Source organism: Leptopilina boulardi, unplaced genomic scaffold (genome assembly GCF_019393585.1).
Source record: "Leptopilina boulardi isolate dan_hultmark-lab unplaced genomic scaffold, ZJU_Lbou_2.1 LbouV2_48, whole genome shotgun sequence".
NCBI classification, from domain to species: Eukaryota; Metazoa; Arthropoda; class Insecta; order Hymenoptera; family Figitidae; genus Leptopilina; species Leptopilina boulardi.
The window spans coordinates 1,595,346-1,622,790 of record NW_026137992.1 but is presented as its reverse complement, the minus strand read 5'-3'; the positions used below and the strand labels follow the sequence as shown (position 1 = coordinate 1,622,790).

Below are 27,445 nucleotides of genomic sequence, written 5' to 3'. Positions count from 1 at the left end.
ACTGAGGCGAATTATTGGATAAGTGAGTTGAGTGTTAAGACCCATCAACTAGGTCAATTCTATTCCCTAATCGGTGATACTACGCACACTCACATACACACTGATACTAAAGCACTTGAGACTAATTAAGGTACAATGTTGACTTGTGGTTTGGGAAATCGTGATTTTCGAGCTAATCGAAAATTATACTGAAATCTAAACCTGAATAGTCTATTTAATTATATATATTCTCAACTATTTTTATTCTTATCTAAAAATAATCTGCATGAAAATCAGAGGCGAATAATTCTGATCTCCATTATTATATTATCGGAATACAAATTGGAATTACTTGAAATAATTATCACAACTGTAATAAACTCTAAGAATAATAAATAATCTCCAAATATAGACTAAAATAATCTAAAAATTAAACTAAAATTATATCTACAAAAGTATAATAACAGTTTAAAACTTTGCAATTGCAAAGGAGAATAAAGTCTATTAGCTTTCAAATTGAACAATTTAAGTAAGGAATTTTAACCTCGTAAAATTAAACAAGAAATATTCATATATTATGCAACAAGGCGTATTGCTGTCACTTTTCAATATATCGGCGTAAGTTTGCTCAGTTCGAGTAGTTTATGGTGGGAAGTATACTCATTATTACTCTAGAAAAATTTTTATAGCCTTTGCAGGTTAATAATGAATCTATTATTGCCCTAGGGTAAATAATGAGTGTACCCATCATTGCTCGAATGGGCAGTAAACGTGAATTTAGGATTCTGTATAATTTTAGAGAGTACAATTTATCAATGATGTAGAATTTGTGTCAAACAATAATCGATTAAGAATATTTTAAGCGTTTAACCGTTCTGAAATTCAAATTATTTTCGGAGCTATGATCATTTGTTGTCGAAGCGGTGGACTAGAGCCGAATTACAACTTTTTCGTTTGCCTTTTTCTTGAAATTACATTTTTCAAACTGTACAAGAAATCTCGAATTAGTCAAAAATTATTTAATATACATTTTTTCGACCGAAGGTTGATATTACCAAATAGGGAATTGAAACGCATGCAAACTGCATTTTTATATAATTTTTAATACAACATTTTATGTAGAGCAGAGACTATGAAAGCAGGAATGTCTTGTAAGCAAAGTGCTCTCTCAGCAGGAGTTGAAAAACCGGAAAAGAAAAATTGGTAAATGTCGATGATCAAGTCGCCGCCGGAGCTGGTATGAACGTGCCACATTCGCACTTGTGTGAGGGGGCAAACACTTAAAAGAAGAAAAAATAGTGTCCTTTCTGCGCCGTACAAGGCGCACACACAAAACGATCAAGTAGCAGAGGCAGCTGACAGTCGGATCTGCGATCTTAATCTGCGAGCAGTCTCTCGCAAAAAGGAGAAAGAGAGAAACTAACAGAGGAACAGGGGAAGACAGAGAAGTAACGCATAAAAAACTAGAGTCCCGTCGATTGAGAGGAAGACGGGAATCCGTCTGCAGTCAACCGACCAGATCAAGATACTCTGAATAATTCATCGAGTATATAGGACTACTTGCCGCGCCGACTCGTTCCAATGGCACAAACGAATCCCGATTTCATTGCGAAACCCCCCCTCCCCCTTTTTTTGTCACTCATCCCTTTAATGCAACCCTAAAAGTACACTTAGTGATTTTCACACTTCACGCCACACTTATTTCTATCAAAAAATTAGCAGGATATGACATCTTGGATCTTTCTTTCGTCTTGGCCTTGTACACATTTTTTATATTTCGCATATTTGAAAATATTTATTACTGAAAACCTCTAGACTATCAAAAAAAAAAAGATTTATAACTGATTCATCCAAATGATGAAAAAACGTTTTGAGTGCAATTTCATGTAACTGAAGAGTCATTAAATCATTTTATAAAATAAAAACGAAAATGTATTTCAAAATATTCGTCTATTTACAAAAGATGAACATTAAATTCAATGCAGTGTGCAGTGAGCAGTTATTGCAGTGTGAGGAAAAGGTATATGAAAGAAGATGCAACAACGATGTAAATGGAGGAGGCAATATTGGAGTTCTAAGACTGTGCGCAAGTGAGTGGGTTGAGTTGCAGCAGGTTAGTCGGCTCAGTACGTAGCGTGAGATCCTGTTATCCAATACTCAACGATATACATATACTTGTTACAATGATGAGAAACTGTCAACTAAAAACAGGAAGTACCAAACAATATCAAAATTCGGTTCATAAAGAAAACCGTAATGTTTGAATTTAACGTCATAGCTAAATTATAGTCTGCAGTACAAAATTTGAAATGAATTTATTTTTGGCGTACAGAAACAGATTAGACTTATTATCTAATGAAAATAAAATATTTGATAATAAAATAACCGAATTAAATAATAATTTTTTCACTGCATCAAAAAATGGATTGTATAGGCACAAAATATAAATACTCTGCGACTTGAGATGCGAAAATAATATCAAGCTTATAAAGAAGGGTGATGATTGGTGAGAGAAAAGTTTTCCAGATTCTTGTTGCATTGATGACCTTACGTCGTCTGGCAGCCGCTAGATTGTCAACCGAGCGTGCCAGGAAAGGATGGCCCAAGTTTCTCAGGGCGTTCAAGTTTCATAGTGGTTGATATTTCATACAGAGCGGGTAACAGGTACCCTCAATTCGTCATCTACTGCTTACAACGTCACCTATATTGTTTGTGTATTATTAACCGGGTGGTGTCCCTTTGAACAAAGTGTGGTTTCGCGTCCGGGCATATCTGCAAAGGCTCGATATATGGCTTCACACATATATATATATATATATATATATATATATATCCCTCCTTGATTTATCATTTTACAATAAAACGGAGTAATCAATATCTATACTTCTAATGCCAGTAAAATCACTATGAGAAAATTTATAGATTACTAATTTTTTTAAATCGCACGTTTGGAAAAGTAAAATATATATCAAACTTTAATAGATGGTAAATTGCATCGTTAAAATTGCTTTCCTTTTGAATCGATAAAATTACTCATTGTTGGACGGACGAGAAATACGTGGAATGAGTCTACCCTATTTTGCATTAAAGGTGCATTCTCTTACAAACGATTAAGTCTTGAGAAGAACCGTTTGTCCAAGCCGCGAATCGTGTTTCTCAACTCGAATGAATGTTCTCATTGTTAAAAGCGTGAGAACTCGAGGCACGCGCAACTTTGCGTAAATTTGAAATAATTAAATGAATGATTCACACGCATACGGATAATTCAATTTATAATTCTGAAATTCTAATGGTTAACAGAATTTTATTTGCAAAAAGTCTTTTCCATCTTCAATTATAGCTTCATCATCGTTATCAATCCTTATAAATGTCCACTTTGTTCCTAACTAGTAAATGGAATAATTCCTTTAAAAAATTATGTATCTATGAATACATATTGATAGAAAAAAAGCTATCAGTATCTTTAAGAAGAAGGATTTGAAGGGATGAGTGAAAGAGGGTAAAATAGCCTATTGGAATTATTCCGACCAGTCGTCGGGACTTACGCTACTTATAGGATTACGGTAGCATTAGTTGGCGAGCGAGCGTTCCACTCCATGAAATCCGTGATAAGCCCTTCTACAGGTATTTTAGCTAGTTCGCACTTCTGCGAGCGCACGTGATCGCACGAAGCAAGTAATTTTTCTACAAATACTCAAGCTGAATATAAAGTCATCAATATTACGATATAAAGCAATTCATTTCACAGTGAAGAATAAAAAGACTGATAAATTGCTGCATTAAAACTACACGAGCACCTATATATATAGGAGCCACACGAATAGCATTTATGTTTCGAAAAAGGGATATGTTACCAGAGGCTATAAGTACAAAGTAATGGAAAGAAACAAGTCGGCGAAATGAAGTGAACTAATGATTCCAAATTAATGTGCTTCGACAGTTAAGATCACTGATTCTGATTAATATAGACACAAATCAAGTCAGTTCTACAGACGATACTTAACAAAAATTCGAGAAAAAACTTTACTTAAATAATACAACAATTATTTCCGTATTAAAATTATTAAATTAAATCGATCTATACCTTATCTGAACGTCATCAATATACAGGGGAATCAATATTTCACTCGCTGAGTTTCTTAATGATTTTACGGATATAAAATAGTCACGTACAAATCACATTTAAGTGGTAAGACTGAAACCAGGCTAGAAACGCAGTCAGTTTAAATCTTTTGCTCCCGTTAGATACGTGAAGGAATTTTATCCAAGAGATTTTTTCCTAACGAGGATTCTCGTCTGTTAAACACTTGGATGAACGCAGTACCCTCTTTTCCCGATGAGAGAAGGAAGGTCTGGAGGTCGGGGATCGAGTACGCGGATCTTTTCACTGTAATTAATTTAAGAGGGCTCGTGGAGATGCTTCTCGGGATCTACTGTACCAAGAGCAGGGCTAACGGCGTGTCGCGGATTTTAGAGAAAGTAAGGGGGGATATAAGCAGGTAACTTCTCCTCGTTTCTTTTAACAAATTACAATTTTTTGCTTCTTAAACAATTAAAAATGTAAATGCCAATTTATTTGTTCCCAAATAACCACACAGGATAAATAAGAATTGGGACTGATAAAGATTTGGCCAAATAAAAAATAATGACCAATAAGAATTATGTCAAACGGAGTATATAAATAAGAATTAGGTTACAGAAGGATTAGGCCAAAGTAGAGTTTGTTTAAATGACGATTAGGCCAAACGAGGAGTAGATTAAATGAATAGGGCCCAAGAAGAATTAGTTCAAATACAGATTAGAACATGAGAGAATTAGGCCATAATTCTCAAATAGGAATAAATTCTGCGTCCTTAATTTTCACCACAGAACGAAATTAAATTTAACTTTAATTTTTCTATCATGGCAGCTGACTAAACCTACAAGTTTTTTTAATTCATTTAAACCAGAAGTGAATTCCTGAAGAAAAAACCACAAAGGACCTAAATTTAAGAATGATTTATACATTATAAAATGCCAAAGATAAGATAATTTTATTGGCATGCGTATGGCAAATTAGTCAAGTGTTGATATTATTGTGAGGTCAATTTGACTTCAGTATTGAATAGCAAGATGAGTTTAGCGATAGGATTCATTCGAGTTGAAAAAGTGAAGTGAGTGAGGGCCGACTACTGGTATCCGAGTGTTTTCAAGCCGACAAGGTGATCTGGCTCATCGCATCGACAGTGCAGAAGTAGTCCCGAGTTGTCGCACGATGTAAGACTGTGTTAAGCCTGTGTTGTTTGAGAGGAGGAAGGAGGACCGGCACGGGATTCAGAAGCTGTGGAGTTTGAGAAGGGAGCGCGTGGTAATCCAAGATTTATCTCACCGACACTGACACTCAGGAGTTCTGCGAGGCGTAGAAACTGCTACCAAAAGAGCCAACTTTCATGGCATCGAGTCCTCATTCGTGACTATACACGCAGATGCGACAACAAACAGAAAGAAGAACGAAAGGTTTATCGATCTTCTGAAACCGAGACTGTAATTAGACTCATTTGTTACTTCATCTCTTTTTCTCCTCGTTTATCTTGATTACTTATTTTATCTTTTAATACCGATTCAGGTAATACATTCAATATTCTATTTTGCCAAATATTTTTTTGAATATTTTTCCATTCGTTTACAAAATAGATTTTTCAAACACTGATCCGAAATAATAAAAAATATGTAATACCAATTGACACATAAAGAAAATAGAGGCGTTGAAAAGGGTAGGACACAATTAGTTGAAATTAAACATACCTGAGCATTATACGATTCAGCGGGTGGCAATAAATCGTTGCTGACTACCCAGCAGCCGATCTGCTCGATTAAAGTAAAATATATGGCACCTTTAATTACGAAGAAGAGATTTTGGGTAGCGAACTGGCCATGAGTATTATTCGTTTTCAAGAGAGAGAGAGAGAGAGAGAGAGAGAGAGAGAAATATTGAAGAAAAAGGGTGGGAGATATCTGAGATGCATTATTCATGTGCTGATCCAATATGTTGCTCCGCCCATACTCACTTGCGAGATCTGAGAACATTGCGAGAAGCCCTCGCTAAGCTGCTGGAAATTGGTGTTCGAATTTTCTCGTAATTTAGGATACAAATCGTATTCCCTTTGGCAAGTTTGCAACAGCTTTTAAAGTCGTTTAAATCTTCTTAAAATGGATATTGCATATTCGGTAAGGAAAATGAATGATGTATCTAAAAATTGACTACAGTGTTTTACAAAAATTAAACAAAAATTCCAAAGAATCTGTTTACATCTGGTCATATAGTGAGTATCGGAACATAAATAGAAGAGCACAAATCTCTTATACAAAACCTCAACAAAAAAAAAAAACAAGTAGATTCAGAAAGTGTATCGAGTCGCCGACGAGCAGTGCCAAGAATATTTCAACGACTTCCAGATTCTACTTTGCTTCAAATTTATATATCTGCTGAGTACGTTCTACCTGTGTGCCGTGCAGAGAAAGAGAGTGATAAGAGAGTTGCCATAAGAGGAGGTTCACTCCCGACGAGTAAATAGATGGCAAAAGGGAGCAAAAGAAAATCGCGGCGGTTTCATTCCTTTATGCAGGTAAATGCTTGCGCGCACACGCACACATATAGCGCAAAAGTCGAGCCGACCGAAACGTATTAACACACAATGAGATAGTTTTGTTCCTTCAGTCTCTTGCTTATTCGTTTCTCCTCGCCCGCGAGATTCGCCAGAAGCCCGTTCCACACTTCGAATACCTTCCTACCGGGTGTCTTTTATAATCGCGACACTAGAAAATTTTCTAAAGAAATTGTCAACTCTAAGAAAATAAGATGTTCTTTATGTTATATACAAAATTCCAAGTTTTTCATTCCAGAAATATGAACACATAAGAGTGCAATATACTCATAATCACTACAATTTTTGACCTGAGAAGTATTAATATATAATTTAAATAGAAACGCATAAAAAATTGCCTCGTACTATACGCATTTTAAATAATTAATAAACCATGGTGTATTAAATTTAACAAACAGTATATTAAATTCACCTCTGATTTTTCCAACACTGTGGTTTAATTTTAACTTGATACCATTTTATTAAAAAAAAAAGTTAAAAAGCAAGTGTCAATTTTCATTATAAGGATAACTTGTTATTAACGAATCGTTTACACGGCATCTTTTTACGTAAATTTGAAACTAATAACTCTTTGACCTTTAAAGCTTTGCGGTGAAGGAAATTGAAAGCCATTTAAGGTGGGCCGTTGCTCAACTTGATCGTTACTTTGTATAAGCTTATTAACCCAAGCTGGAATAATTAGTGAAGCACTTATGCTAATCTTTCAATCTTATAAACGCCCAACTAGCATGCGAGCACATACTTATGAGCAGATATCAGCAAGTTCGTTAACATATAGGAACTTAATATTTACTTCTGGTCAAGGGGAAACGAGGCGACTCGTAAAATCGCAAGTTCAGTGTTTAATTTAGCAGATATTCTTGCTTAATTGACAGGTTAGCTACTACCTACATGCACGCCGCTCGTCTCATGCTTATATATTTTAATAGTTTTTTCATCTATGTGTGACCGATATTGCTGTGTCGTAAGTTTATCAAATTGATCGTGAATCGTGTCGTGATTGCTCTCAAGAAAAGTACATGTAAAGAATCTCTAGATTGACGATAAATCACTCGCTATTTACATTCTTGCGGGAGATAGCTATCTGTATAAATATTTATTATTCAGATATAAGATTTATTTACTATGAATTTATAATCAATATGGATTCAATATTTTTTATGTATTATAAAAGCAGTATCTTTCTTTGTTTATAACAGTTATTTGTCATCATATATATTTTACGCACAGGTGTCATACTCAATATTTTTTTTTGTAAAAACCAAAAAAGTTAAATTGTTATAATCAATAAAATCTGAAGAAATCAAGAATTGAAAAAAGTTTTTAAATAAATCGAGGTATGTGTTTTGAGAAACATTAATAGGAACAAAAAATTATGATTGAAATTTCGGGGACACCGATTGCATGTGAGATTCGTTGCAGCAAAGGACGTGCCGTTCACGATTTCTCTTGTGAGAAGTTCGCACTGCTCCATTGTATGCGGACGCTTTGATAAATTACCGAATAATTGTCAAATGTGAGAAAACGAAAAAACAGCTCAACAAAAATAAAAAAAGATTCTTTTTCTTTTCAATCTAAAAAAGATTATACTACTCAATGTATCTCTAAATTTTTTAGTGAATTCATCACTATATAAACTAACAAAATATCGTAAATAATACACATTTTATCAATATTATTGTTTTTTTAAGAAAAAAATTAAAAGAATAATAAAATTTAATCTAACGCAAATTTGATTAATCCGCCAGCATTTTAATAACTATACAAGAATTTGGTTAAGATATGAATTATTTTCTGAATGAAAATACTGCATTAATAATCAGGAAAAATTCTTTACGACTATGTATAAATATGCCGAGTATGATGTCCACTTTTAATAAATATATAATCAAAGTGGCGGTGAGCACAACAAATCGTTAACAGTATATAATAAAAGAAGTCTGATTCAAACCGGACAGAGAGGGAATACGATCTGGTGGCTTTAAAAAAAAGTGTTGAGTGTAAGTCATAAAAATAATCGGTGTCGGTAACCGAATACCGTCCCTTTGAATCGAAGAGTCTCTCTCCTGATCGAATGGGACTATATACGTTGAGGAAATATAGAAAAAAGGAGCAAAGTGAAAGAGAGAGAAAGAGAAGGATTCAAATGGTATCGGGAGGGAACGTGCGAGTGAGCGTGTTCGGTTACACGCAACGAGACATTTATGCTCATGTTCACCCTTTAGCGCTCAACCACTCCCTCGTTCGCATGCATGCATGGACACTTGCCAACTTATGTACCAGAGAACACAAACAAGCAAACACAAACTGGAACCTCTTAACGTGCACTAACTTTCAGACCCAGGTATGCATACCTATTGGTTTTACGATGTCGGCTGTCGCACCTTGATTAAGAATCCTTCCGCCTTCTAATTTACATCAGAGTTAGTTTTAACTTGCTCGGATTATAGAGAAAATTTTCTTCACGATCGCGCGCTAAAGTGACTGCCGATTATTATTATTATTATTGCAATCTCTTTAGGCCAACGCGGCATATTTATTCCTATATAGCAAAACATTTATCTTCTTGCCAATTTATTAATTTACTTTATTTCCTTTATCGGGGTGTTAGAAATTCTGCGCAAAATGAACTCAAGATAAAAAAATCTACACCATTACATTTAAACAAGTGATATTAATTCATAAACTTCTTTTCGCTATTAATTTATGGAATCAATTGATTTTAACTGTCAAATCTGCATTATCATTAATCGGTAAAACAGAAGCTTATGCATTATTATTAATCGGTAAAACAGATTTTCTATCACTGAAAAAAAATTCTAGTTAGAATAACCAGAATTCAGGTTAGGGTATATTTAACATTTTGATTCTGGTTAGGGTATAACCAGAATTCTGGTTATTTTATCGAGAATTCTAGTTAATTCAACTAGAATTTTGGTTAACATAACTAGAAAGTAATGTTAAATATAGCCTAACCAGAATTTTTTTTTCAGTGATTGCAATCAAATCTAATTTTCTAATTCTATACTAATTGAATTTCAGTGATTTAACTGAAGTGATTCAGTTGATAAATTCCAACTGATTCGAATTTAGAGAGTTGATATATAACTTTTAGAAGTGAAACAAAAAAATTGTTTTTAAAAGGGAATCAGAATTTGATAGAAAGAGATTAAGAAAAAGAATGATGTGTGTGGGATGAAGAAAGATGAAGTTGTGAATAAAAGTATAGTAGTAACAGCTACGCTGTATATGGTGTCAGACGAATGTAATTTATTGATTTAGAGGAACAAGGCCAGACACTAAACTCTTAATCAACGATTTAATTCCGAATGGTGCTTCGAGTTTATTTATTTTTTCGCGAGCTCGTGACCGGCACTAAAACGAGGGCGAAAGAGAGAGAGAGAGAGAGAGAGAGAGAGAGAGAGAGAGAGAGAGAGCTTGGACCTAGGGGGAAGATTAAAAATCCCCTAATTACTTAATCGCATTACATTGGCACGACCGTGTCAAAGAGAACTTGAGCCAAAGGGTAAAAAGGGGTTTTGCAACCTAAGGCAATCGGTTTTATCATTTACAAAGTTTGATGAACCTGAGTACATCTAATATAAAATATATATATTTGAGTCAAAGGAAAATCCGAGAAGATCGATTAATCAACATTGTAGTTTTTTTTGTATAGAAGAAAATGAGAAAATTATTATGATAATATATATGGAAAACGAAAGTGGGAGGATAAAAAATATCTTCAATATGATGGTTATACTAAAATAGCTGCAGTAGTATCTTCTCTAAAGTAGGTTGAAAACGACCCGGAAGATCAGTGGAGGATTAAAGGCTATTGTACATCACCGAGGGAGTAAAGGCATCCTCTGTATAAGAGTGATACTCGAGGAAGAAGTAAGACTGGCAGTAGAAGTGGTAGGGTTGGTAGTCGGACACGAGACAGTGACAAACGTCTTTGCCTGCCGTGATTTCAGTTAATTGTCGCCGGAGCCATTTCTCACGTTACGTTCCACCGTTGTAAATATCCCTGAAAGCGCCACAAGGTCCTACTCCTTTGTAAATAACTCAAAAGCTTGATTCGTGTGAATTAAATTGAGTTTTACGCCGGAAATGTATTATATGCCAAAGAGCTATTAATGCCAAATTGAATGGATCTAAAAGACGTGAAAAGAATAAATAACGTTAAAGCCTTCCGTTGGATAAGATCTTATCCCACTATATATATAAAATAAAACATATAACGACCTGAAGATATGGACACACACAAGGGACTTTACAAATTCTAATTATGGATGTCATAACTTTGCAGCAGGTTTGTACAAGATATGAAAAGAGGGGAATGCTGAATTGAACATACAAGTCGGATGAAACAGTAGCTATCCTCAAATAGGACACAGGGGGAGTATCTCGTGTTTCATAGCCGACTTTCCCAAATAACCTCGCAATCCTCTCGACGATTCACGACTGCCATTTGTCTCCTGCGGCGGAAAGGGCAAACTCGACGAAAGGTATAAAAGGCTCTTGACCACCAGCAATCTTATTTTGAGCCTCTAATAATGCCCGCATCGGTATTTTTATGGGGAATCGGACACAAGCTTAGTACGATATAACGGAGACAGATAAAATATTACGAATCATCTATATATCCAACAATTTTTCTCCCCTATAACCAAATAACATCATAAATTTTTTTTTTCATAATTTTACTTTCCTTATTTTCTAAACTCTTCCAAATCGATTTGTCGTCAAATCTCTCTGATTCTTTTGGAATATAAATCAGCGTAATACGACAGGAAATCCGAATGTCTTGTTTGATTTACAATCGTCTCTCTCCCGCCTCCACCTTTGTTCGAAAGTCAGGTCAGAGGTGAAATGAGATGGGTGCCACTGCAACGATGAAAAAAAAAAAGTGATGGGCAAAAGTATCGCCATGAAATAACGTTTACAAAGTGTCATGGGTAGTGACCGCAGTTATTATGAACGAATAAGCGTCACGTGGTTACACTGAGCATATAGCTGATGGTGACAGTTCAATTCGAACTTTGGCGTTTCGGCGGTTAGGAATTCTACCCACAAAACCGCACGCGTGATTTCTGTCTCTCTTTCCCCTCGGAATCCGCTACGAGTACTTCACCCTATTCGCGTCATTTACCCTCTTCCGATAATGCGGATTGAAAAACAAATGAGATCATTCCGCCTGCAGCAGATTGTGACCGCAAGGTCATTACAAATACATATGCGCGAACCAGGTTTATTCGAATGCACCATTAGCCCCATCAGTATGTTTGTTTTAACTTTCGACTCTCGTCATTTTTATACAATCATATATTTACAATGAAAAAAATGACGAGAAGAGAAAAAAGGGACAAATTACGTTTCACTAACAGAAATTCGGAATTACGCAAATAATAAACGACTAATTTTGCTAACCGCAAATGAATATTATTTAAAATAAGTTCAGATATTTAAAAACACAAATTGAATATTCTTCAAGGTGACAAGATTTTAGAAATACATTACAGTTAGGATAATTAATATATCACAATTAAAATATTTTTCTAGATGGTTAATAAAAATATGGCATTTATATAGGTTTGATCCTTAAGAGTATTATTTAATAGATAAAAGGTGGATGAAGGATAAATGGAAATTAATAATTTTGAGTGTCATAATTGCAGTTACTTTCTTCAGCGAGTAACTGTCCCCGCATTCTATTGAATTACGCAGCAGAATGACTGGAGTACCAACTGAAGTTAGGGAGGGTCGACAGCCAGCACACGCACGAATAGATGAGCACATTCCCCTAACGACTATAATCGAAAGCAGGGTTGGAGTTAAAGCCCATTTCCCTCTATAGGCACTAAATTCTTCACGACTAGGAAAAGACGTATATATATAGCATTCTTTTTTCATTAGCAAACGATTAAAAATTTCTAATTCTTATTTTGAACCACGATATTTAAATTATGTATATATTGAAAAATATTAAGGGAAAAATCGTGAATTCTGAGAACGATTAAGTGAGGTACGTGTAAAAAATTGTAGAGACAGTTTTTTGCAATTTGTTGGAGTAAACGCGGTAGTTCGGGAACAATAAGAGGTGAAAGAGGTGATGAGAGAATAGTGGTGCGTTCAAGGCACGTTCCTGCTGAACAATTGTTCAGGTTTAGGACGGTGACGGCGGAGAGGCCAGTTTGCCAATTTGCCAGGAACGTTGTATAGGTGGTCAACTGTTGGCGGGAGTGAGATGAAGTGCGTACGAACGAGATTTGGAGAGGCGATGGAAGCTGATGTGCGGTTGAAGAGATTAATATGCGCGCGAGGCGCACAGCTTTCCCGCGTCCATCCTCCAACCCCAAACCTCATACCCATTTTCAACCCTCGTGTGCGCTACTGTAGAGGTTGCCTGACCATTTAGTAATTTCTGTCACGAGTCGAGTATTCCGCCGAACGTTTCCACGTAACTGCAAAACGGAATTTGCACCAGATTCTGGCTGGAAATCTACCTCATCGGGCCAAGCACGTTGCCAAAGGCAAGAAAATGAAACCTATTTACATATATATATATATATATACAGCTGACACCTGCTTTTGGTGCGAATTTTTTTGATTCAGAATGACTGTACGTGTATGAATAATCAAGATCATCACCTGCAACTTCTTTGAAACAATTCTTTTACCATTTTGAGAGGACAAATTTTAGTAAATTAATTTAAATGCTAATTTTTATTTTATAAAAACATTCGTTACCGATTTTATCTGATTCGTGGAAAGTAATTTTGTGAACATAGAAATATAGGTTGAAGAATTAAAGGATGAGGCGCAAGGAGTTATCAAGGGATGTCGAAGCTATCTCTGAAGAGCGAAGATACATCCGGTTTGGATAGTCGATACCGGATATAAACGAGTCGAAGGATAAGGTAGCGGAGCAAAGGATAAGGAAGAGAACTCCTCCCTCACCACGCCCAGACCTGCCGCTTTCCAAGTGGAGTTCCTCTGTGGAAAGAGGAGGTTTCTCTCCTTACTTTCTGTACCAACTCTGTTGGTCTAGGAGGCGGAGCTTCTATTTCTAGCGGGTGTTATACCACGAAACTGATCGTTAAATGAGGATGCCAAGGCGCGAGAAATGAAAAAAGAGAGAGCAAACGTGGGTGGTGACTAGCTTGGTTAACGAAAGATAAAAAAAAAAAAGCGGACACATGGATGGATATCTAAGAGAGTATTAGAGGCACAGAAATGAAATTGGACAGAAAGCGATAAGTGCGGATGGGAGACGAGTTCGGTGTCAGAGGGATTTTCACGATATTTATTTTCCCAGACTTTCAGAGTAAAAGAGGATTAGATAGAGGATAAAAAACTGCTTTGATAAAGTTAACGAACTTTGTTGTAAGTTTGGATGTATAACTACCATTATTATTAGCCTAATTTTATCTATTATCAAATTCGAGCATCTTTTTAAATAACATAAACGTGTTTTCATATGAAACAATTTCGATATTGGTTTTCTATTTTACATTGCAAAGTAAATGAAATAATGATAAATTCCTGACAGTTTTGCATATATATATATAGAGAGAAGCTAATTTCCTTAGATTTTTAGAAACGAAATCAACATAAATCACATTAGTCCCTTTCTTCTCTTAATCTGATATAAATAGGTATTTATGGGTGGCTGGAGAGAATTTCAGGTGCATATTGCACACTCTTAGAGAAACATAAATTACAACTGTTTTGTGACACGCAAGCGTACGAATGCGAACAACTCGGACCACTTTTGTACGCAAGTACGTCGACGTCGCGAGCTATAAAGACTCAGAGCTCCGCCTAGGTTGCGAGGTGCTATGTAGAGAGTCAAAGAGAGGAGGAAGCTGGGTTATTTTACTCCTTATGCGGAACCACCAATGCTGTGCCTTCAATTGCATTCTACCCCTCTCTTATTCAGCACTCTCTACCCCCAACAAGTCGCAGTATATACACTCAACTAGCCTCAGCTGCGATTGTTGCTTACTTGCATGTCAATATATCAGTTCCTTTCTTACCTAATCTCCTTTTATTCCGTGCCAACTAATCTTAACTTCTTACTACTTTCACAATTATAATTATCCAGGGTGGCTACAATTATTTTTTTCATAGAGAAATTTTAATACTGCTGTACGAAGGAAAAACTTAATGAATTCATATTAGGACGATATTTAAAACGGACTGCATGAAAATTATCCTTAGCGACAGAAACAATATATATTTAATCTCTAAATCTTTTATTGATTCAAGTATACCGATGATTCATTTATTAAATGAATTATAATAAACGTTTTGATAATTCTTAGTCTTATTTATAAGTTTTTAAATTTTAAAACAATTAAAATTTTATTTTTTTATAAAATATAACTTCTTTCCTGTTGCAAATTCTAATTTCAAGGGATCGTCAAAAATTATTGGTATAAAATTGGATCAGAAAGTCAAAATAGTAAATGTCTGAATTGATATAAGGAATTGTAAAAATGAGCGTGTTTTTACATCAGTAAGAGAATGGGGGACAATTTTCAAAGGGGATAGAAACAAATAGTGAGATGAAATGGTGTGCGTGGTATAACGCAATGGTTGTGTCATGACCATTGCGTATACGGTGCAACCAATTACCAATCACTTTCGCGACACAGTAGAGCAAAACCGTGGAAAATTCCTGTCAAAAGTATCACGTTTTATATCTAACTAAACGGTCGATGCGTTCACGCGAAACACGGTGGTCGATGAATGTTGGCTTGTTAAAACCGATACACCCTCTGATATTCGAGGTGAAAACAAAATATTGAATCAAACTTAAATTCAATATTCTTGTTATTACAATCATGGAAAAAGTAGACTTCTATTTGTAACAAACACATCTGTATTTTATTTTTCATATTTATTAAAATTTCAAAGAGCTATTGGGAATATTAATTTTACATATTTTGTTGTATTTTATAAGTCAGGAGAATGGAATTTTGTGTTAATGATATTTTAATCGTCCGATTATGATTTTACTGCGGTTATTTAACATTCCTTTATCCAATATGAAAATTTATAATTTCAATATATAATTATTTGCAAATGTGCAAAATTAAAGTAAAACATTTCAAAGATATGAAAAGATTTTCAAATAAAAATTATTTAAAAATTATAAGAAGATAAAAAAAAAGATTTACCTATAGAACAGCAAAAGGTTTTATACGGAAAAAAGTTATTTGATTTAAATAATCTGTTACTTGCTAATTATCAAATAAATATTTAATTATTATTTGAGTGAATTAAATGGTATTTGTTTATACAGAAAATTATTGGTCCAAATACAGTTTATTTTAATTCAAATAAAATTTTGGTTCATGTAAATATTTGATAATTCTCAAGTAATCAATTTAAATGAAATACATTTTTTATAGAATAACAAAAGTTTTAATTGTTTCATTAAATCATTCGCTATATTCCAATAAAATCTGTCGCTATTCCGCACATGAAGCTTTTTCCGTGTCTAAAATTTTTTAGATTTTTTTCTAAATTTTTCCTAATTTCAAAAAGTTTCCATATGCATGTGTTTAACTCAGTGACAATATTATTTTACAATTCAAGAAAAATGAAGAATCTATATGAAATCGTTAATAATCCAATCATTGAGACTATATATGAACAAAAAAGATAAAAATCTGATAAAAGCAGTATGTAGTTCAATATATTACAGAATTATTAAATTTTCGATTGGCTTACAATGTTATCTTTTATTTAATCCGAAGAGTAATTTTTATTTAACTCTTACATTTCGCCCCATATATATTTCAGCTCGTTAAATTAACGAGTTTCGTGTTGCCGCGCCTTGTGCGACTGCAAATAGTCTATATATACATATATATAAATTCGCATATGTCGAGATATCAGGAAAAAACGAATAGATTGAAACGGCGAATAATATAATAATAACCACAAAGAGCGTGTATACGTTCTAAAAAAATATGGCATTAATGAACATCGTAACAATTTTTTTTTCTGTTGAAGCTTTGACTCCTGGGGATTATTTGTGCAGAGAGAAAGAGAGAAGAAATGAATCTCTTATGAAAAATGAGAAAAACAAAAATGACCAATGTTATCTTGTTCCTCGTTTGAATAATAAAAATATAACATTTTTATATGGTCGAAGAGGTTGGAGAATGTGTGGAAATCATTGAAAACAATAAAATAGAACTTTGTATGCAGAGAAAGCATATGTGTTTTTTTACATTGGTAAATGTGAGTGCGCTCTGCCACAGTGGCAAAAAGCAGTTATCCTCATTTGTATTCTTAGAGCAACGGATGGAGGCGTCCTCGATTTACTATCACGTCGTACGAATTATTTAGTAATCACATTTCTCACCACCCTATTCTGCGGTTAAAACTGCAAGCGCCGCCGCTGCCACCACCTCCCTACATTGTCTTTATGATGATTTCTCTATTTTACGGTGGTAGCGTGAGACGTCGATTAAACTGACGTTTCTTTTCATTTTGCCATATGTATATTTTAAATAAAACTACTTCAATAAAGTCAAGATATTAAACTGGTAACGAAGAAGTAAAAAGTTTATCTAAGTATTGTTAACCGAATGTTTAAATTAACCTACACCTTTTTCACTCTGAATGTTAAAAATAACTATAATTACCGTTTTAGAGTAAATCAAATCGCGAAGATTTTGATAATATTAATAAAAGTAAATTTTCCTCCAAATTATTATACTTTTTCATTATATGATGAGAATGTAAAAATAAAATGTTTTTTGCTAAAATATGCGCATATACATATTATATGTATGTCCTATATATTTCACAATTAAACCCTTTTACACATTTTGAGAGTTGTAAAATCCAATTATTTAAATTTTCCACCTGTGCACAGAGTAAAATTAATAACATCTATTTTTTGTTTTAATAATTACCGCGCCTAAAATTAACAAAATTAAGTATCTAGTAAAAAACATTTGTCACCTAAAAAGTTATTATTTAATTATATATATATATATATCTATATTTTTTTGTGGAATAAAGAATATTTTCAAAGTATTTAAAATAATTTAAAATTTGGAAAATGTTTTTATAAACCCAGATGACTAAATTTTCTAAAAAAAAAAAATAACTTGATGAGAATAACCTTTCTTAAAAAAGCGTGTAGAAAAAAAAGAGATGCGTCAGATGTTGGTTATGAAATAGACCTCAATGCTTGGCCCAACTCAATTTATATATATATATATATACATACACATAAATACCCTCCACATTTTATAGCCAATATAACATTACATGCATTACGTTCAGGAATAATGCGGCTTTACGGGAAGAGTACCTGTGCGTAAAATGAAAGTGTCATTTGGATCATGCCTTTCGTATAAAAAGACATTTTTGTTAACTATTCACACCGATGTAATCTCCCTGATGCGCACAAAATGCTTATACATTTTACGACAATCAAAATGTCACATGAGTTTTAAATTATCTAATTATACATATATATATTTTTTTAACGCAAACTAAAACGGCACACCAATAAAAAAATATTTGCTCTATTAAAATTTTTCAAAAATAAATTTCACCAATCGAAAGGGCGTCAAAAAAAAGTATTTCATAAAGAAAAAAATATTATTAAAGGAAAAAGTTTGGAGAAAAAAAATTTTCACCTGAAATATATTCTATATTTAAAATTCAATTGTGATGTTCCTAATAAAATTCTATTTAATTTTTCACGTGAAAAACTAGTCGTAAATAGTTCACTTTGTGGAAAGAGAGAAGAGGAAAATCCATGCACTAAATGCAAAAGTGTGCTTATAAAACCAACATTGTAAATATATATATATATATAAATATATATGGATATGAACGTCTGTGTGTAAGTTTCGATGTTTTGCAACGAGTTTATTCCAGTTATCAATTTCCTGACGAATATCTGCATTTCCGAGCGCATACTCTCTATGTTAAATCCATGCCCGAATGGATTCACAAAAGGTATCGAATAATCTGTAACATATTACATTCCAATGTCGCGTCGCATCGGCAACCCGTTAACATTCGAGATTTTTACCATCCCTCCATTTCAGTCTCAATTGCCATCGTAATTATCAGAATAATCGTTGTCAATTTCTACAAAAATAGTTACTGCATTTCATATATATATATATATATATATGAATAAAACTTCTTAAATTTTATTCAATACTTCATTATATTACACTGGAAAAAAATTTATTTGATTCAAATAATTTGAATATTATCAAATAAATACTTATTTGTATCAAATAATTATTATTTGAGCCAATTGTATTTGTTTCAAATACAGAAATTATTGGTTCAAATATACAGTTTATAATATTCAAATAAAAATTATTTGATTCAAGTAAATATTTATTTAATAGTCAAGTAACCGATTATTTGAATAAAATAAATTTGTTTTTTGTGTATAAATTTGATACCTTAGTTAACTGTGTGATCAAAACCACCATATTTTTAAATATGAAAAAATGCAAAATACTACAGATTTTACTATTATAAAAAGCTTAGACTTTTAAACGACCTCAACGATATGTATCGGATCTGCCTTTTTCATATATATATAACGGCGATGTTATGCTTTCTAACTTAAAGTTTACGGCTCTTAACATAGAAAAATATATGGGCAAAACATTAAAGTGTCTATATAAAGAAGGGTATGAAGCCGTTTAGAGTAAATTCTTCAACTTAATGTTTAACATTAATGTCCCACCAACTGTTCTAATCTTATAATCACTTTTTATATATCCATGAAAGTTTTAACACTCATTTTAATTGTATTTCAATTTTAAGATTCTCATCCTTTAAATGATAAAAAGCAAAATTTTTTTTTCAATTACTTGAAATATTAATGTTAATTATTTGAAATCTTAATCTTATGTGAATTTACATTACAAACGAAATTATTAAAAAAAAAAAAAAAGTAATAATTTCAAAGAATACATTACAAAGCAATTGTTGATTTCACAATTGTTGTTGGAAGAGTATTTTTGAAAAGGACGTGCATTAAAAAACGATGAAAAAATTACGTGCGAAAATAAAAGCTGAGAAAACGTTTGAAAAACAAGGGAAATTGTGTTTAACTCAAGTTACCAAGTGCTCTTACAATTACTTTTTTTTATGTCACAATTAAACAAAAATTAGCTGACCACACTCGCATGCATCACGATACCGCCTGTTGAAAAAAGAGAAACGTTTGGGTTTCCATATGAACGAATTTAAAAAGCACAGGGAAAATAAAACAAGTCCCCTCTCACAGAGGAAAACTCGCAATTAAAAAAAAGTGAAAAATATGTATATATAACAATATACATATATATAGAACACAAAAATTTAGTAAAAATTTTTCTTTAATTATCCATATTATTTTACACTCAAATGTTAGCTAATTAAAAGATAATTTGTCTTTTAAAGAAAAAAACCATTTTTTTATTTCGAAAATGGTTCATTCCACGAAATATATGTTAATATAGAATAAATATAATGAGAGAATGAAAAAAAAGAATTAAGGATTCATATAAAAGATGAGCAAAGGGTCCAGTATAGAAAAATAAATGGCTCTATCTTTTGTCAATTAAGACGAGAAGTAAAAAGGAATAAACAAAATTGATTTAGATTTACAAATATATATATATAGCGTTCCACAGCTGATGCGCTGTATACACTGCGACAGAGTCAAATAAACGAAATTAAGGTGGATTAAGCGCGCACAGACTCTGATTTCTATCTACAATATGTAATTCGTCTACTCTGCTACCATTTGAGAAGAGAAGAATGCTGCTTAAACCATTTATCAACTTGTGTTTGTTGACCTGACATGCCTTTCACGACGTAAAACTTGAAAAGAACTCACAATATCTAAGGCGCAGAAAGAATAAACGTCTTTTTTACAATTTGTATTTCGAAAAGAAATGCTTTCGGTTTATATTCGCCATATAAAATTCTGTTGGAGCTGGTTATATTCATTCAATCAGACTGACACTTCGCGCTAAAGTTAGAATACTCCACTATTCTTTAACATGCAAAATTTTCCAACAAGAAAACCTATACATAAAAAACCAGGACGCTATACTCAATTTGAAACATATACATCCCTCATTTCAATTTGTAACTGCGCTAAAATTTATCATTTTGAAAATAAGAAAAAGAGGAGATTATCAAATAACGAAATAAGTTTTCACAAATGCGTAAAATATATAATCCAAAATAAGTTTTCTTACTGCTTGTAATAAACTGAAATATGTTTTTAAAAAAAAAAGGAATTTTTAACAGCAAGAACGGTACTGCCAACTTAAATAAGGGCGCTAAATTTCAAAACTTGAAATGTAGTTCTCTAAAATTTTCATTTTGCAACTTTTTAGTCGCAACACTTTTGATAAAAATTACCTTTCTAATTATATCATCTAATTTTAATGCCTTTTAATTGACGTTTTACATCAAAGTAAAAGCATTTCTCCCCCATAAATCTAAATTTTCTTTACAATATAAATAATGAAAATACAATAAAAAAAAAAACTCACGTCTATATGGTCGTCCTTCCTCAGGTGTGGAGCGTTCAGTGTTCTCTGATCCGGGGGTGGCATTGGCATCACGATCCTCTTCTTCAGGGGGTGTTCCACGACTTGGAGCGATGGAACCGACAATTGTACTCGTTGCACTTCCGGGAGGTGATCGACTTGTTGAACCGGCGGGACTTTGTGGTGCAAGTTCCGGACCACCGGGCCCACCGGCAACAGACGTTGGTAACGATGGCGAGAACATGTTCGAGATACTCGAAAGTGAACTAATACTAGGCAAACCCGATGACACTGTCGAACTTCCGGTTTCAACTTTGAGACACTTTCCTGGCGGTGCAAAAGCCGACGGTCCCGGCGGAGGTTTAAACGCACTAAACGGTTGAAAATGTTGAAACTGTTGTATGTGCTGGAGATGCAACATCTGTTGGAAACCGTAACTGAATGGAGAACCCGTTCCAAACGCAAGAGGCAATTCTTTCGCAATTGAGTCAGTAACCTGAAAAATTAAAAAAAAAAAAAAAAAAATTATTTTTGTGTGCACATTAATGACACAAATTTTCACAGCCGAATATAGTAATATTTTAATTTTTGGAACTAATGAAAAGGATTGTTACACGCTTTGTTATAATATGTGACGTTCACGAGAAAAGGGACCTAAGAGGCAAAAAAATTTTAGGTTATGTAATTTATAGTTTTACATAAACGTTCATCATTAATTATAAGTCAAAAACAGTATTTTCCCATTAAAATATATACTATATTGACTTATTTATATATATATATATATATATATATATGTAATCAAAATCAAAAAATTTTATTTAATTCTATTATCGTTACAAAATTAAAAATATATCTGTAACGCACTGTACAACAAGTAAATGCGAGAGTGCAAATGAAGCAAATAAAATTTTTTAATTAAACTTAAATTCTTTAAATAATTATAATTAAATGTTTTATTGAAAGATAAATGTTTTTCTGTCAGTGAAATTCGAAAAATTTTCGCATGCATATAGTAATTTTATAATATAAATCAAATTGAAGCATTTAACGAAAGCATGCTATTTTTTTTTACAAAAAAAAAATGCATAAAATTATTGTCATGAATGATTGTACGTTTCTAATAAGTTTCCAACTTATGAGCATAACATCTAGAGTATAAATTAACTTTCGCAAGCAAATCTTTAATTACGCGTGTTCTTTACGCAATGATTTTAACGACGCAGAAATTATTTAGTCATATCTCGTATATCCGAGTTTAACGACTTAACATCGACATTTAAAGTCATTAATTCAGGATAGTACTTAAACATCAGAAAACATGATTTCTTTTTTAACGAATGAGCATTAAATGTGAGTTTAAATCTTATGATAGAGCATCATTTCAAAGTAGGACATTTCACAAAGGTTTTAAACCCTTTCAGATTTATAGTGGTCAAGTTTATGGCTTTTCTCAATTCGAACTTTGTTATAACGTTCACATTTAACTGCATAGTGTCTAAATTTCCAGTTTTTCTTATTATATGTACATTTAACTCGTTTAACTGATTTATGAAACTTAAAATCTTTTACAAAGTGATCGTCTTTACAGTGACTAATTAAATTAATATTTAATATACTTTTAATATATTATAAAGATTATCTACGAGAATTAAATTAATAATGAAGTGAAATACTTTAATTTTTTAAGTTGAGTGTCCCTTTAAAGGTAGAGTGTGATATTAGAAATATGATATCAATATATACATATATATAGAATATAGTATGATTCTCTGTTTGATGAATATTATTGACGTTGGTTTGTTCATGACAATCCAAAAGCAGGATATTACGTTTTTATGAAAGGAAATGAATTTAATGATTATCGAATATAATCGTATGGAACAATCAACAACTTATTCAGTATTCATTATTTTACCTTTGAATCAAAACATTGAGCATTGCAGATTTGAGTATATTAATAAACAAACAATGGGATAGCAAATATTGCATAAATAATCATTGATTTGTTAGATAATCAAGTAGGTTTGAAATTACTGAACATGCTTTTAATTGATTTTTTAAGAGTTACATATATACGTAACCCACAATGGAATTACACGGAATAATAATATTTAACCTAACAATTGTTTGCTAAAAAAATTTACTATACAGAAACTAAAATTTGGAGATCTTAATTTTGAGTATATTTATATGAAAAACGGTATTTTAATTGACATAGAATATAAGAATTTATTGATTTTTCTCATTAATCTCAAGACGCAAATTATACTTTTTTATTTATTTCGTGGCATATGTCACATAGACGAAGTTGGTATATTATAAAAGTGCATAACGTAAAATAGTCAGCATAGGCTCATCAAGATATATTCACATTATGAAACGTACATTCATCATATATTTTTATTATTCTTAATTTTCATGCTTTTAATGCTCAAGAGTTTCACATGCAGAAATATTTAAATATATATATATATATATATGTATATACACATGACAGATATAGGTAGCATGCACAAATTCACGCAATGTACATTAATCATCGTTCTCGCAAGCACAAAATTACAGGAAGTAAAGTGATTATAAAGTACTAAACGTATGGTAATCGAAATTGATACGCCCGATTAAACCCAGTCTAAATTAAGGTTCTCACTTTTACATTCTCTTCTCATTATCACAATGAGATTCGTCATTTAATTGACTTTTCTTATTTTTAAATAAAAAAAATTAATGTCTAAACTTGAAGTAAATTTATTCTTAAGTGCAGAGATAGAAATATATATATCTAAATTAGACATAATCAGAAATGCTGCAAAAGGGTCACTTGAGACCCTAAAAAGGTTATACTCAAATTTGTATAATAAAAACTAAAAGTATAGAGACTTCACTTCCTGTTAAGTACATATTTCAAAAAAGCATAATATAATAATAAATCTATTAAAATTCTACAAGCAAAAAGCATTGAAGGGAAAGGGAATATTTAAGCAGAGACATAGGTCAAGGACTAACTTGTGGATTGAAAGGTCTTTGCAATCTGAGGCCCTCGGCGAATCCTCCGGCCTGAGAGAAAACAACCATAGGTGGTGGTAGTTGATTTGGCAAGTACGCTGAATTGTCCATCTAAAACAAATCCCACGAATGCTCTTTCTTCTTCACTATTTTCTTTTTTTTTAAATTTATTTATTTCGCGCTTTCATTTGATGTGACCGATTAACCAGTTAAATATAAAACATTTTAATTTAATTTTCCAAAACCTCAATAGCTATATTTATTCTATTTATACAAAAATACAAAATTTTCTCGTTTTATTAAAATATATTCGTTCGAGTTATGGAGAATTATAAAATCTACAACCCAGAGAAATGATATATATTTTTCTCAGAGGCAAATAAATTTTATTTGGTTTAAATAAAATTTTTATTTACGCTAGATTAAATTTATTTTGCGCTAAATTAAATTTTTTATTTGAAACAAATACAAAATTATTAGACTCTGAGACAATATTTTTTTTTTTCATTCAAATTAATGATGAAATAACTAAAAATACACGTTTAAATATTGAATATTAAATACATGTAATTAAACTTTAAAAATCATTTTTAAAAATGTTTCCGATTATTTTTTATTACTATATGTATTTTTATAACTTTTTTGATAAAACTAAATAATGACTTTAAATGATATAATATATAGTAATCAAAGGAATATCATAAAATATTTTTTTCAACTTTAATTGATTTATTGATCAAACGACCAAAAATTTGTATCTAATATTGTGGGGTTATAAAATGTAAATTTTTATTTATGAGGTAAAATTTTGAAATTTTTAAAGACAAACAAAAAAGGAAATGAGAATTGTAAAGACAATAATTGAATAATATTGATTCATCAAGCTGACTCTTTTTTTTTAGTAAATAATACATATTAACAAGTGAATAAAATATTTTATATAATATTGCTTAAATTTTGATACTAATCTAGTCATTTTAAGCATCTGATTAATCGGTCTTGTTTAAGAAAAGAGGACGTTATCCGAATGCACGAAACCGCGTTACATATATAAAAGTTATTTCCGAAAAGAACAAATACACTCAATTACTCCAAAATTATATGAAATTTGATCATTCTAATCTGAAAAATAATTTTTAAACTAAAAGTATATATACCTATAATTCTAGGCGTAAAGAAATCACGAGCCGCCGGAAAAAATGGTATAACATTTTCTTTGAGTTTAATAAAATATAATTAATAATTTTAACTCGTTTCGAGTTTTGAAATTTTTATTTCTTCTATTTAAATCTAATTTTCTATAAATCAACTAGCAATATCAAATTTATATATAATTTTTAATTACTTATTTATATTTAAAAAAAACCTATATAAATGAAATTTAGTTATCAACGTTCTAATAAATATAAATAATAAAAAAATTATTAAAATATATTTTTACGAGTAAACTTAATTATTATGAATTGCATATTAATACATATTGTATTTTAGATACAATTTTTTTAAGTTTATAAATATTTTGTTCATTATAATGTTGACTTTCTGATATAAAATTAATATAAGTTTATATAATTTAGATTGTTTTAAACTAAAATTATTATATTGGTGAAAAACAAGTTACTATATTTACTTTTTGTTAAAACCGTCTAAAATTAATTCTACAACGTTTATAAATTCATTGTAAAATTATAAAGAATTAAATTATTATATGTATTAATATTTGATATTAAAAATCGAAAATTTATTTTACTCACGCTTCCTAGATGTAATTATTCACGAAAAGTATTAGAAACGCGTTATAATTTATCAGAAAATTCGTAATTAAATAAAACACTCATCACTAATTGTTGTATAAGAAAACAGTATCAAAAAAGTTAATTATATATTTCCCCTTGATTGTATTTTTAATATTCACTATTATTGATGCAATTAACATAAGTTAAAAGTGAAAATACTAACAAAATAAAGAGCTATCGAATAAATACGGCAAACATCAACAATGTAAACAAAAGCGGACCGGTCCACATGTCATCGATCCTACCAACGTGATAACTTTGGAGTACTTTGAGGTAAATGATAATTCGGTTTAAACATCCGGATAACTTGATCCTTTTTTGAAAAGGAAAATAAAAACCTTGAAGTTGATTGTGACGAAGACTGGCACCAGCAGCTGTCAGTATCGCGTGGCCTGTTTGAATTTAAAGGACGCGCGGTCTGTATACCTAACCTCAAAATGTATAGGCTATCTGTCACGGTGGAGACGACACCTCGCGCTGGTTGTCGCGTGACACGGTCTACTTTTTTAACAACTCCCATGCGAGCGGTCCCAGCTTCCACAGACAAGTACGCGAATTCATTGAAATTTCAAAACTGTCGGCACTTTTGCACATTGGCATTTGGTTCGAATTCAAACCGGTGTCGAGGTGCCGCCGTCGTGTAATCAAGTACCTAACCTATCTATCACAGCGTGTACCTCGACTGGCTCGGGGTTAACCCTTTGTCCTGCCGTGTACCGGACAATTTGTGTAAGCCAGGTGAGTGGGGGTGTGCGAATGCGATAGTCTACTTTTGAGCTACCTCGTGAACATGCGAATGCAGACTGATTGGAAGGAGGAGTGAGGGTACTTACCCATGTCCTGATCGGTGGTGGTGGCGGCGGTGGCGGCGGCGAGGGAATTTCTCCACCCGGTGGCAGTGTGCGCGACGGCCATGACACTCGAAGACTGCAGTCTCCGCCAATCGGAGAACGCCTGCGCGATTGCGCGTTAGTCATCTGCGCAGCACTGTTTTCGCTGCTCACCAGGATTCAATCCCGCTTCAGACTTCTCAGATGAAACATCCTGAAAAAAAATTATTCATTTACGTCAAAAGAACTTAACAATTTCATATTATCAACATCAATGTTGTTTCAAAAAAAAATTGTAACACTTATAATGTACCTGACTTCAGTTTCCCTTTGGTAACAATAATGAGTGTTTAATATTTGACAGTTGGTTTCGTCATTTGAATTTGTGTAATGTTTTTCAACAATATAAAAGTAACTTTTATTAATCCTCTGAAGTGTTATTTTTCCATTGTTTAAATATTGTTATTTTTTTATTGAAATTCTTTCTATGAATAAAGTTTTTTCCCTGAAAAAAAGTGTAGAAATATTAATATAAAAATTTTTCTCTATTTTTAATTATCTTTTAAAAACTTCTAAGTTGAAAAAAAATTAATAAAATAAACTTGACTATTTACTTTTCTAAATAAATAAAT

The 27,445-nt window shown here is 32.1% G+C and overlaps 1 protein-coding gene across 3 annotated transcripts in view; it reads right to left on the bottom strand.

Moving 5' to 3' along the window:
- Positions 1-27,127, bottom strand: part of LOC127289576 (ankyrin repeat domain-containing protein SOWAHA-like) — a 38,354-nt gene extending 11,227 nt beyond the window's left edge. Inside the window, exons 1-3 of one of the 3 annotated variants that reach the window (XM_051317570.1) lie at positions 26,817-27,127; positions 24,188-24,298; positions 21,182-21,674 (exon numbers count right to left, since the gene is read on the bottom strand). In XM_051317570.1, coding sequence (XP_051173527.1) covers positions 21,182-21,674; positions 24,188-24,298; positions 26,817-26,960 — 748 coding nt within the window. In that variant the 5' untranslated portion in view covers positions 26,961-27,127. The other 2 variants (XM_051317573.1, XM_051317571.1) reach the window with 2 other exon arrangements.
- Positions 27,128-27,445: the final 318 nt, after the last annotated feature.